This window comes from Amblyomma mixtum, chromosome 1 (assembly GCF_055824585.1).
Source record: "Amblyomma mixtum isolate Tamu chromosome 1, ASM5582458v1, whole genome shotgun sequence".
NCBI lineage: Eukaryota > Metazoa > Arthropoda > Arachnida > Ixodida > Ixodidae > Amblyomma > Amblyomma mixtum.
The window spans coordinates 279,930,662-279,942,709 of NC_143012.1; the positions used below are offsets into that span (position 1 = coordinate 279,930,662).

The 12,048-nt window shown below is 46.1% G+C and overlaps 1 protein-coding gene across 13 annotated transcripts in view; it reads left to right on the forward strand.

Annotated features, from left to right (window-relative positions):
- The window catches only part of LOC149371883 (protein lap4-like), a 165,985-nt gene that overhangs the window by 144,902 nt on the left and 9,035 nt on the right, over positions 1–12,048 (forward strand). For 11 of the 13 annotated variants that reach the window (XM_089566189.1, XM_089566191.1, XM_089566195.1 and 8 more), the window contains 5 exons: positions 1,812–2,018; positions 2,381–2,553; positions 5,164–5,228; positions 7,931–8,119; positions 9,419–9,491. In XM_089566189.1, coding sequence (XP_089422315.1) covers positions 1,812–2,018; positions 2,381–2,553; positions 5,164–5,228; positions 7,931–8,119; positions 9,419–9,491 — 707 coding nt within the window. The remainder of the gene's footprint in view (positions 1–1,811; positions 2,019–2,380; positions 2,554–5,163; positions 5,229–7,930; positions 8,120–9,418; positions 9,492–12,048) is intronic. The other 2 variants (XM_089566199.1, XM_089566198.1) reach the window with 1 other exon arrangement.

Genomic DNA, 12,048 nt, shown 5'->3' on the forward strand with positions numbered 1-12,048 from the left:
GGGTTTTTCGCTGATGGCGCAGCCAGTAATAATGCTGGGCGTAGCGGCGGCGTCTTCTGCATAGCTCACCAAGACGGGGGCCTAGTGGGGAAAAGAAGGAAGAAAAGGGGGGGGGGTCAATTTCTTCCAGGCATATATGTTAACATAGTGCTGTACCTTTCTTCCCTGCATATTTTGAAAAATTAGTTTATACTCCTCTTTAAAATGGGTGAAATGGCCTTCCAGTGCGCTGCAAGGAGCAGTGTTCATATCTGTGGTGCATATTTTTCAACTTTCTTGCAGTTAAACGGGGACTGCTTTAAAATGCTGAGTGATTGCATATTATCTGCAGTTCATCGCAGCAGCGCCTCCTGTTTTCAACATGCTACTGTCCTCAGCCTTTTTCTTTTTCATGTGAACATCCTGTCAAGTTCCTTGAAAAGTTTTAATTTTTCTTGTGGTTGCTTAGCATACTCTTCTAAGTGCCATACTTTTTTACTGGGGGATCCGTCTCTTCGGTATGTTTAGTACCTTGACCTTGTGGGGTTGAAATGGGGGAGATAAACACGTTCTCCCCTGGTTAAGCGCGGCTGACAGAGTTCAAAGCCGCGCGGACCCCACCCCGTGGTCGCGTACGCTACCGAGCGCACACCGACCATGGCGGGCCTTGCTCTGCGGGAACAAAGGAACGACACACTGGCTGACACAAACAAGGCATTTATTGCTATAACAACAATAACGCCAGCTAGCAACAAAATACACTGAGGAATCGAGGAAGTCCGACTCACCAGCACGGTTACGAGCGAACGTTCGCCCACGGTAGGGCAGGGGGAAAACTCCGATGTCGGACGGGACGGGCTTGGCGGGAGTAAGTTCCGACCGAGAGGCGCCCGTCGACAAAGAGCGGAGCCGCCAGCGAAACGTCCGCGAGCTTCCCGGTCCCAGGGAGAAGAGAGCCAGCTATCCCCCGCGCGCGCGCAGCAAAACGTCATCTGTGGTGCTGGTGTCGCTGCGACGCGAGCGCCCTCCCCTGTTAGTTAAAAGTAACCGAACCGAGAGGAGTGCTTTTCGGGGGCAGCTAACAACAGTGGGGTGCAATGCGGGAAAGTGAACGTAGGGGACGAAGGCGTCCCCACAACCTTCATATCCTGATAATTTTCTTGGTTGGCGCTTTGGTCATTTCTTGGGATTCAGGTCACCGCCACAGCAGACTACAATAATGCTCTTAAGCCTAGTGAAAGATGGAAAAGTGAAATGAACAAAAAGAGCAGCTGCTCGAACCGTATGGGGGGAGGTAATGACATGGCACTAACAACAGCATGACCCATCTTGTCCTTTCCCACCTGATGGCCATGATGATACATGCTTTGCCGTTTCATTCCATTTGTGTACTAGCACCATTACTGGCACTCGCTGGTTCACTTTCATCATCATGGCATTTCGTGCGCTCTGTTTATGCCTCCACAGCATTCAGTCAGCTGTTGTGACCATTGCCTCTAACAGTTTGCTGCAGTAAGCCTTTTAGGGATTGTTTGAAATAACTAGTGTGTGGCTAAATGCTTCTGGGTTAACAAGCACTTCATGGCATTGAACAAGGCATACATTTGCCAGGACCGTGCACCAAAGTAATACCATCTAATAATTACCTGGATTTTAGAGTACAGTTCAACAAGGAGTTGACTAGACTGTGCCACCGTTGTCCTGTAAACTTCTCTTTTTGCTTGCATCTTCTTTTGCTTCTGTTAATTTTTGCAGCTTCTTTAGCTATGCAGGCTGTTGCAAGTTAGCACTGACTGTTGTCCGACTGACTTCCTTGTCTCTCTGCCCTGCAGTGAGGTGGACAGTCCCCTGTCGATGGAGACAGGGCCCATGCGGCAGGTTCCCCCCGTTCCTGCAGTGCGCACTCTGAAGGCAGAGCGGCGCTTGCAAGAGCGTCAGCAGCAGCTTGACGAAGAGCACAAGGCACACCCTGGCAGCCTCACAGATGCCGAGCAGAGGGCGCTGGAGGCCGAAAAGAGAGCAGCGTGGCGACAGGCTAGGTATCGTGAAACACCATCTGCAGGCATAGAGCAAGACTGCGTTTGTCTTCTTCGGAGCACTTCTTCGGAGCTATTGGATACCAGGAAGTTAGATTAAAACAACCCAAAAAATTTATTGCCACTGAGAATGGACTCCATTGCATCTTGTGCAGTCGCCCTGTCCCAGATTGAGTTTATATTTGGGCCCTGGTGCCTGTCTGTTTTGCAAAGGACGTCATTACTTTTCAGGTTCTTGTTTTTGAACGTGGAGTGATCGAGAAGGCACAGCACTACTCAAATAGATCATAAGTCAGAGGTTAACGATGACCTTTCCTGCTTCTATTGATTAAAGATGTCTTGTATAATGTCTTGCGCTCATCCAGGATGAAGTCTCTCGAAGAAGATGCTGTGCAAGCCCAGGCCATGCTGGCTCACATGACAGAGGGTGTAGAAGCCAGGCCTGTGTCACCCATCTTCAAGGCTGTCAACATCAACATTGATGAAGCGATGGAACAGCAGGTGTCTAGGGAACAGAGGAGGGACGTCTACGATGATGGTGAGGACTTTGTCAATCAAGTCTGTTGTCTCACCGTTGGTTCTCTTAGGCTTCCTTAGAGATATGGAGGAAGAAAAAAAAAAGGTTGAAGTGGCCATGACACTCAATTTTTGATCATGGACTGTTTGTCACATCTAATCCTAAAATTTTGTCTTTGTGTCTTGTCTGGAAACATGGATTTAAAATATTAAATATTAGCCCTGTTGTAGCAACTTGTAATGCAGTCAATTCCTTATGTCTGCTACTACTAGCCTTGTCTAGAAGTTGGAGTAACCTTCTGCTACATAATCAAGCTGGGTGAATAGACTAAAATGGTGTGTAGTTGGCAGCTTGCATGAGGTTAACAATGGCAGTGCCTTTAAGAACATTAAGTTGTCAAAAATGCTGATGTCAAAATGCTGCTGATGTTCCATCATAGAAAAACTGGGTGCAGGCTTGTCTTCAGCAGAGTGAACTAGGCCCATGCTCAGTTGTGTACCTCACTGCCGAAGGTCGCTTTCAGGTGGCTGCTAATTGTGAAGCGCAACCAGTCTGGAATGTACCAAGAGGATTCTTTTGCTTCAGGCTCTTCAAAAAAGCAAAATCATCGTCATCATTGGCCCGGCCTTCTGTATAAAGATTCTTTGTTCAGAGGTTATGTGCTGAGTCAGGGTAGTTCTGAATAAATGAGAAAGAAAAAACGTGTGCAGTAAATACCGTATAAACGCGTGTAAGGGCCGCTCTTTTTTTCTAGATTCGAGGGCCAGTTTTCTGGGTGCGGCCCATACACGCGATGTGTGAAAAAAAAAATTTTTTTTAGTAAAAACACACCAACCAGGGAATGAGCGACATTTATTCTACGTTCAATCGTCACTCACGGAGTATTTCGACTCATGAGCTGGTGCTGTGTTCTGGTGCATGCTCATCCCAAAAGAAAGCCGCGCAGCATGTCCGCTGTCAACGCGTAGCCGTTGTTCCGCACTTCCATCACATAGCACAGAAGCTCTTCTTCCAGTTCGGGAAACTCACATGGCTTGCCTCGGAAAGCGCGCTTTTTGCAGCTTGTGTTTCTCAATGCATCCTTTTGGTTGCATCATCATCGGACGCACTCCTCGGCCACGTCGAATTTCCTGCCCACCGCACGTTTACCGTGTTCGAGAGCTAACTCCCAGCCGTGTAGCTGTTAAAGTGCTTGCCCATCGTGCTAAGACTGCGACGCTCGGCGGCAGCATCTGAATGCCACAACAACTATTACGGTGAACGCGCTAACACGCCACAAAAGGCTGGAGCTGGCGATACTGATGCCGATGTGGATAGCGGGAGGTCGCGGTGAAAAAAAAAGTTGTTGATATTGATGATCACGGCCTCGGGCGCCATCTATGGACGGCACTTGGAAGCTCCTGTGCGTGCACGTGGCCTCCGCGATGGAGCGCTCCACGATCAAGCGCACCGTTGCTCGCAGCCGGAGCTAATCGCAGAGGCCACGGCGCATGCATTTAGAATTCTATTCCTGCCCGGGTCATGGAAAGCTCAGGTGAGGCCTTACACGGATTAATTTTTTTCTTAAACAATTCCTTCGAAAAAACTGGGTGTGGCCCATACACGCGTTTATACGGTATGAAATTTTTATATCTTTCATGGAATTTTAAAGCAGGAAATGGGAAAATGTAGACGTACTGTGAAGCTTTTGTATCAGCTGTGCCTGCACTAACTCAGTGGCTATGAGACCTTGCTGCTGCTTGACATGAGAGCTCAAGGTCAATGCCGGCTGCAGCTGCCGCACTTTGGAAATAAGATACAAGAATGCCTCTGTGTTGAGATTTTTGTACGCAGTAAAGAAGCATAGGTGGTCAAAATTAATCCAGAACTTTCCCCATGTCCCCGCAGTGTTGCTTTGACTTTCAAAAAATTCATTAAATCCTGAAAGAGCTCTGCATTCTGCCCCAGAGCCTCCGTGGTGATGCAGGCCATATCCTTTGTTCTGGCGAGAAGCACCCAGCATCAAGAGCCACTCTCAAAATATCCTCCTAGCTGTCACTCCTAATTCGTCAATGCTGCAACGAGAGGAAAAGGATGTGGTCGTGCACAGTCTGTGTGCATTGCATGCTGTCTCTTTGTGCTTTGTAAAAAGCTCTCTGCTGTCCTTGCAATAATGAGCATGTAGTCGGCAGTTATGGATATTGTGAAGTTAGCTCTGAAGAGTGATGACTCATTGTCAGATGGTAGCAGATCTAGTTTGATGTAGTCTGTGTCGTCACCCGTGCAAAAAATGCATGGCCTTGGCATTTTATAGCTAGCGTGGTTGTTGGCTCCATACGGCCTGAATCAGTTATTATTTTTAAGTTGGCAGTCTATGTACCCTAACCCTTTAGCAGCGGAGGGACGCATGCCTCACTTGCTTCCAGGGCTGGCAAACAAAAAACGATGCACCTACGTCTCATGTTTTTGCATGCGGAATATTTTTTAACTATCAAACAAGCCATCCAGTGTGTTTTTATGTTTCGCTAATACGTCTCCTTTGTGTTCTGTGAGTTTATTTTATAAATGCGGGTGTATTGTTCGACGAGACCCTCTTTGGAGGGGTCTCTTCTTCTCTGAGTGGATATCAATCATTCCCCTGTGCACTTGCAGAAAACAGCAACAACCTGGAGCATCCAGAAGTGTACTCTGACAGGGAGCAGAGCTTAGGGCACAAGGTGAGCTTGGGGTTACAATTTTTCGTGTTCACATACAGGTATAAGTAGAAAGAATATAGTTTTTTTTTTTTTCATGTTTGTGTTAGCACCTGGTTCTCATGTGCCCCCCACCCCGTCACAAACACAAGTTTGGTATTGAGCCATCTGCCAAAAATTTTTCCACTTGTTTCACAGTATAAATAAAATGAGTACCGTATTTACTCCCCTCATTTGCGCACACTTTTTTTCCCCCTAAAATTAAGGCTTCAAAAAGGGGGTGCACAAATTACACAAAGATATCATGAGCACGTGCTAAAAAACTCTACAAAGGTCATAACGCACAGTGCATACAGTATATCGCCGCATATAATCCGACCTCGCAACTTGCACCCCTCGCTGACCAAAAAAAAGTTGGCTCCAAATATAAGCCTACACATACACATAAGGGTAGGATGAAAACCTTTCAGTGTTTGTTTTCTGAGCCAACACTATATTCTTAGTAAGTAGTCAAATTACCAGACAGCATTGTCAGAGTCATGCCATCACTAGCAACCTATATGATAAAAGTTTTTGCTGGTCCTTGCAACTTTAGGTGGGTTCTACTGTGTTACCCTAACTTTATTGCTAAAATATGTACTCTAAGAACAGCTTGTGTGAATTCGTTTGATTACTACATTTTATCTGGAGCCCTGTCATTTGTGTCTATTTTTTCCTTGTGTCTGCTGCCTTGTCCAGTGTGCTGTGTTATGTGCTGATAATTTGCATGTATTGTGGTGACTGTAACAGCAGTCTGTGTTTGCCATTGCACGTTTCCTGCCTTTCCCTGTGGTTTGTGTTTTCATGTCACTTGTATTGCTTGTGTTAAGTGCGCATATAAAGGCCTCTGGTAAATAATATTTCCTGCGGTCTTCCTAATTTCTTTACCGAGATAAAAGTAACCCCATGTGTGCTTCTTGTGTACTAAATGTGGTGAATGATGAGAGGCTGCATATGTTGCATTGTGCTTTCAGCTTGCCTTTCTTTGTGAAGGAGAATCTCATGGAAATAGTAGGTTGTGCAATCTATATTTATCAAAGGTTTAAAAACTACTGGTGCACTACAGGAGTGCACTTCAGGTTTTGAACTCAGTGTAAAACTTCCAATTGGAATGTCATTGGTCATCCTATACTGTACAATAAAACGTGTTAAATCAGACTTCAAGGGACCGGAAAAAGTTTCCAAATTGTCCAAAGGTCAGATTTTAAAATGACATCCATAAACTTTCAAGAACAGTTCTCATCATAGTAGATTTATTTGTGAAAAAGTGGGCAAACAAGTAAAGTGTCTCTTTCATTAATGGGCTACAGCATTTTTCAGAGTCCTGTCAAATGTTTTACCCTGTCTATGCACACTGTCGGCAAGGGCAAAGAAGAACAGCTCCATACTTGTAAGGGCCTTCACAGCCTCCGTCACAGTGAGACATGGTAGTGTTGTTGCCTCCTCGTGTGTGGCAGCATTGTGTGTGATGGTCGCGCAGTCTTCACACCAGATGAACAATGTGGACGGAAGCGAGAGAGATGAGTTTTGATGCCGGGACGGCAAGACGCGCCGATCTGCATCCGAAATGGCATGCAGCTGATGCGCAGCTGATAGCCAACAACGCTACCGTTAGCTGGGCTCAAAGCTTGGAAAATGAAACTACACAGCCATGCCACTTGGCCTACATTTTGGCCTTCCAGTCGTCGTCATAGCAAATGTTGAGCGTACATGTCAGAAGGTGCACAGGCAGGAGTGCACCATGCATTTCAGGCTTGAAGAGAAATATTTGGACAATTGCTTGCTGTGCTGGTCATGCCTTGACACAGTCGTTCTCCTTGAGCTCGTCCGAATTAACTGGTGTAAGCCAAGCTGCATCCGAATTAGTAATCATCTGACGCCATAGAGATACATGAACGTTTAATGGGACTGCGCCGGCAGTCCAAATTATCCTTATTTCTGGATTAATGGGGGTCGAATGAATGAGGTCTGACTGTAAAAAGTCTTATTCAACAGTGATGTTGCGGTATTTTGGACTAGAATTATTTGCTCTGAAAAGAAAACCTAGAAATATGCACAAAAACCACATGATCATGCACTCAGACATTGCAGTATTGGTATTTTGAGATGAGTAGCTCAGAATTTAATTCTGTTCTTGGCCTGGTCTATTGTCATTAAAGAAATGGTAGAGCAGCAAAATGTGCATGCATGGCAGATTTCATATAAGATGCAAATTCTGCTTCTGTCTCAACTTTTGCTAATTTCATACTACTTACCAACATCACAAAAAGACTGAGAAGCTGGTGGCCAACACAGATTTCATCACCAGCAAATACACCACAGCCCTGTCACTTCTCAGTAGTGGACAGAAGAGGGATCGCTTCGTTAATTTCTCCTTTTAAAGTTTTATTATGTTAACTTGGTAGTTCCAGTCTGAGGCCGTTTACCATTTGCCGACATGATTTGCATGTGTAGCTGCCATTCGTATTATCATCGCTGCTTTTGAGACCATTGTTGCTGAAGCACAAGAAAGATTAGTAAGGTTCTGTCATGTGTCAGCCATGCTTGGAAGAAAAAGGGATAAGCTTTCAGATGTTTAATCATTAGTTCATAAATCTTGGGAGCTTGTGCCTCGTAGTAACCATGCCGTCCAGGGTAAAAGGGGCCTCGGTTGGAGAGGGGTTTGTCTGACTTGCCCTGCTGCAAAGGCGCTGCTCGGCGACGAAGAGCTGCCTCGGCTGGTGCTGACACTGCGCGATGGGCAGACATGCACGGTGGAGCGGGAGCACGTCGTGGACGAGACGGTGTCCCGCCGCATTGAGCGAGTCATCGACCCCCAGACGGGGGAGGCCCGCCTGCGCACACTCGAGTTTGTTGAGAAAGTGGTCGAGAAAGAGGTAACCCTGAGGAGGAGCAGGAAACGGGTCCCTCGGACCTTGCCACTGGGCACGCTGGGCTCTTCTTCCATGCCCACACACGCCTTCCAAGTCTCTGCATCCCACAGTGTAGTGGCACTTAGCTGCTTTGTTGTTCACGGCCTCTGGTTGTTGGTGGCACCTCAGTCGCTGTAGCGGTGGGAGCGAGAGAATGCCGCTGTTCTCAGGTGCAATTCTCGCCCAACTTGGCTCTTTTTGCAGACTTTCCTTTACTTTTTTTTTTACCGCTTCTTCTTCATTGCACGTGCCAGGTTTTGGGGCAGGCTTGATTTCCAGCTCTCCCATATTGGCGCCGTTCTTGGTGTGGAGAGAGCATTTTTTTTTTTTTTTTCTGTGGCTGCAGTGCTGCACTGCGAAATTGAATGAGCTGTGCCTGCTCATATTTTCATATTGCTGAGCTGCGTCTGGAATGATGTAGGTGGGCACATAGTATCCAGGCACATAGTATTTCTTAAATTTGAAAGCACATTAGACACATAGGGAAGCACACATTCATGTAGTTGGCTTGCATGTGCGCAAAAGGAGCATGGACATTCCTGGCATTTGGAACACTGTTCAACAGTTTTCTTTGAGTTTTCTTCCTCCTTCTGTCCTTTTGTCTTTTGTGTGCATCTTGATTCTGTTGATGTTTGGCACTCGTGGCCAAAAGCAAATGTGTGTCCTCATTCTGTGCATCTGTGATGTGCATCCATACACTCGATAATTGCACCAAAGCATAGGTTAGGCCTTCATTTGAAGGTTGTTTCAATGATAGCATGCTCATAGTCGCAATAGCACAACCAGTTGACAAGGTTGTTTCTATTTCACCAGCGTTGTTGCTTGTGTAACTGCCTCTTGAAAGGAAAGCAGTAATGACAGTTTCATTTATATCTATGCACTGAAACGCCAGATGCTTCAGGCATTGCCTCCCATGTATATCAAGAACACTTTGTCTCATAGTTGAAAGCATAACATCACTAACTTCAGTGTTCTCTTCCCCAAACTCTGTAACTTGTTGTTAACATGTGTTACCTGACATCCTAAGACCTCCTTGCCTCTGCTGGAACATGTGCTTTCCTTCAACTAATCTTTTGGAATGCATTGTTGATTAACAGTTTCACTGTGGCTGTTACTGTTGCTTGCTTGGGCAGATGTACCAAGTTCCCTCTTAGCTTTGTATAATGCTCATTTTCGCACTTTAAGTAACTCCTATTGTGTTGTCCTAGGCTTGTAGCAGTAGATTTTGCACACATTTCTTGACCAAGTCTTGTGCATTTTCAGATTGAGACAACAACTGAGAAGATCCTCTCTCTGGAACTACATGGAAGGCATGAAGATGGCACCAACGATAATGGTAAGTGCCTTTCAGTATGAGCACTATAGTAGTAATGACACACCTTTCATGACTTTAGTTGCCTGGCCTCTTTTTTTGTTACTTCAGTTGGTGTGCATGCTGTTTATGCTGCTGTAAGGCCCCCCCTGCACGTTGCATGCTGCTTATTTCCCTCATTTATACCACAAAAAAAAACGCACTGTAACATATGTCGTTAAACTGCTGGGAGCCATCTTGTGCACATTCCTTGGCTTGGATCAGCCAGCTCTCAACTACTGTCGACGACCGGAAATTCGGACGCCTGATTTTTCGGACATGCTTGATTATTTGGACTTTTTCGCGGCACCGCGACATGGCCCATAAAGCCAATGTATAAGAGCGCCTCAAATTTCGGACGCACCGCAACTGCCTGCTCGATTTTTTTGGACCTCGTTCGCGCTAGCCGCCAATACCCAAGCCGCCATATAACGTGTACAGTGGAACCTCATTAATTCAAACTGCAGGAGAGATTGAAAACTTGATCAAACAAAACGAAATTCAAGCTTAAAGGGGTCTTTTTGAATTGTGATGCTGAAATTCTGCGAGAGTCGGCACATTGCGCCTGCGTGGTTTTGAATTCGTATTGTTCTTGAATGTCTTGCGCCGCACGAACTTGAACCATAGTCTCAGTTCGCGGAACTCATCTGTGCCGAGTCTTTCATCCCGAATACGGAAAGAGGTACCAGCGAAGCGCATGGGAGGCGTACGGCCTCACGGTGACGACGAGCACGGGAGGAAACAGTGGTGCATTTCAGAGCAAGGTCAGCGTACCCGCGGCGAAATGCACCGCAACCGGACTCTTCTATTGTGAAACCGTAAACAACTGGCGTTTCGATGACGGGCAAGACGCCTCATTTTACACAAGCCACCGCAGAGTGCGTATCGCCGGATACGACGCCGATTTTGGCTCTAGTCGCTAGGCCTAATGGCGAAAGCTGACGGAGCACTTGCTTCGGTCGTTTCTCGGTTCTTATTATTTCGCCATCTTCGCGTTCTCATTCCGGGCCCATCGTACTGCAGGCGCAGCACAGTTCCCGCAGCGGCGTGTGTTCGCTTTCCCGTTTAGACTGTCCCAACCTGTGCGTTCATCGGCGACATGCCGAGGGCAGTACAGCTAGGCCAAGCTCGTGAAAGCGGTCACCACCTGTCGTCTGTGCGCATGTCATGCGGCGAAATATAGTCGCAAGGAGCTTTAGAATGTGTGTAATACAACTGGTCGCTTCCTCCGGCATATTTGTAATAAGTTCGTGATTTTTTTGGTGAAATTTGATTTTTCTGCCATTTTCGCGATCCCTAGAGTGTCCGAAAAATTGGTCGTCAACTGTATTATAGTTAAGGCTCCTAACTTTCTGCTACAAAAAATTTTAAATTCCGCAAATTGAGAGGAAATAATCCGCAAAATTCTGCAGGAGATCTAAAATAATTCTTCAGAATGCACTCGCATTATATTCAGAATAAAGTGATGAGAATATAACGTGAATTCTTTTTTTTTTTTTCCTGAGCTTTTCAAGATAGCTAAAGTGACCTTCGCCACGGGGCTTGAGAGTTGTTAGGAGAAGCCAGGTTTTTAATGACCTCGTGTTAAAAGTCTTGCAAGTGCAGATGAGAGGGTGGCTATGGATACAGAAGGTTTGCGATGGAGATCATTGAGAAAGAGAAGGCACCGAAAAAGTTGAGCGAAGTAGGGAAAAGCAAAGGAACAGTTACAGGACTGGGCAGCTCAAAACACCAAGTAGCAGTGGCAAGGCAGTGCCACCATTTCTGTTGAGGCTGTGTGCATTGAAGTACCACAGGCTTGGCTCTGCTCAGTATAGTGGCACACGGCTATGAAGCATTGCCTCCTAAACATGGGCGTCCGGAAGGGGGGGCAAGGGGGGTGGCAGCTCCCCCCTGGAATTACGGATATTGTTTATGCCCTGGTAGAAAACAACTACAAACGTACCGCCTCCCCCATCCCCGGACATCGGGTGCCCCCCCCCCTGGAAAAAGTTCTGCGGACGCCCTTGCTCCTGAACAACATCAGCACATTCGCTGCTTCTATATTTTTTGTTTTTGTTTTTTGGAGGGAGGGGGTCTCAGCTACGTTTGACCTGAAAATTTGAAGTTGCATTATATAATCATAATAATACTAGAATTTCTTTGGAAGAGAAATTCTAGAGGCCCGTTTACTGTGCGATGTCAGTGCACATTAAAGAACCCCAGGTGGTCGAAATTTCCGGAGCCCTTCACTACGGCGTCTCTCATAGCCTGAGTTGCTTTGGGACGTTAAACCCTATAAACCAGACCAAACCTTATTTTAATATTCTCCTGAGCATGCATTATATTCATGCGTTAAGTTCTCCCGCATGCGTCATATTCATGCAGATAAGTTCCTTTTGATGTCCATACCAACAATAACATCAAAAAAGAGAGTGTGGCTGCTGAGACACAATTCAGTGAAAAATGCTTACATTAGCAATAATTTCTTTGAATTTCAGAAGCCTAGGGGACTTGATTTTGTAGTACTATTACAGTTATATTGGAGTTGGTGGCCACAGCT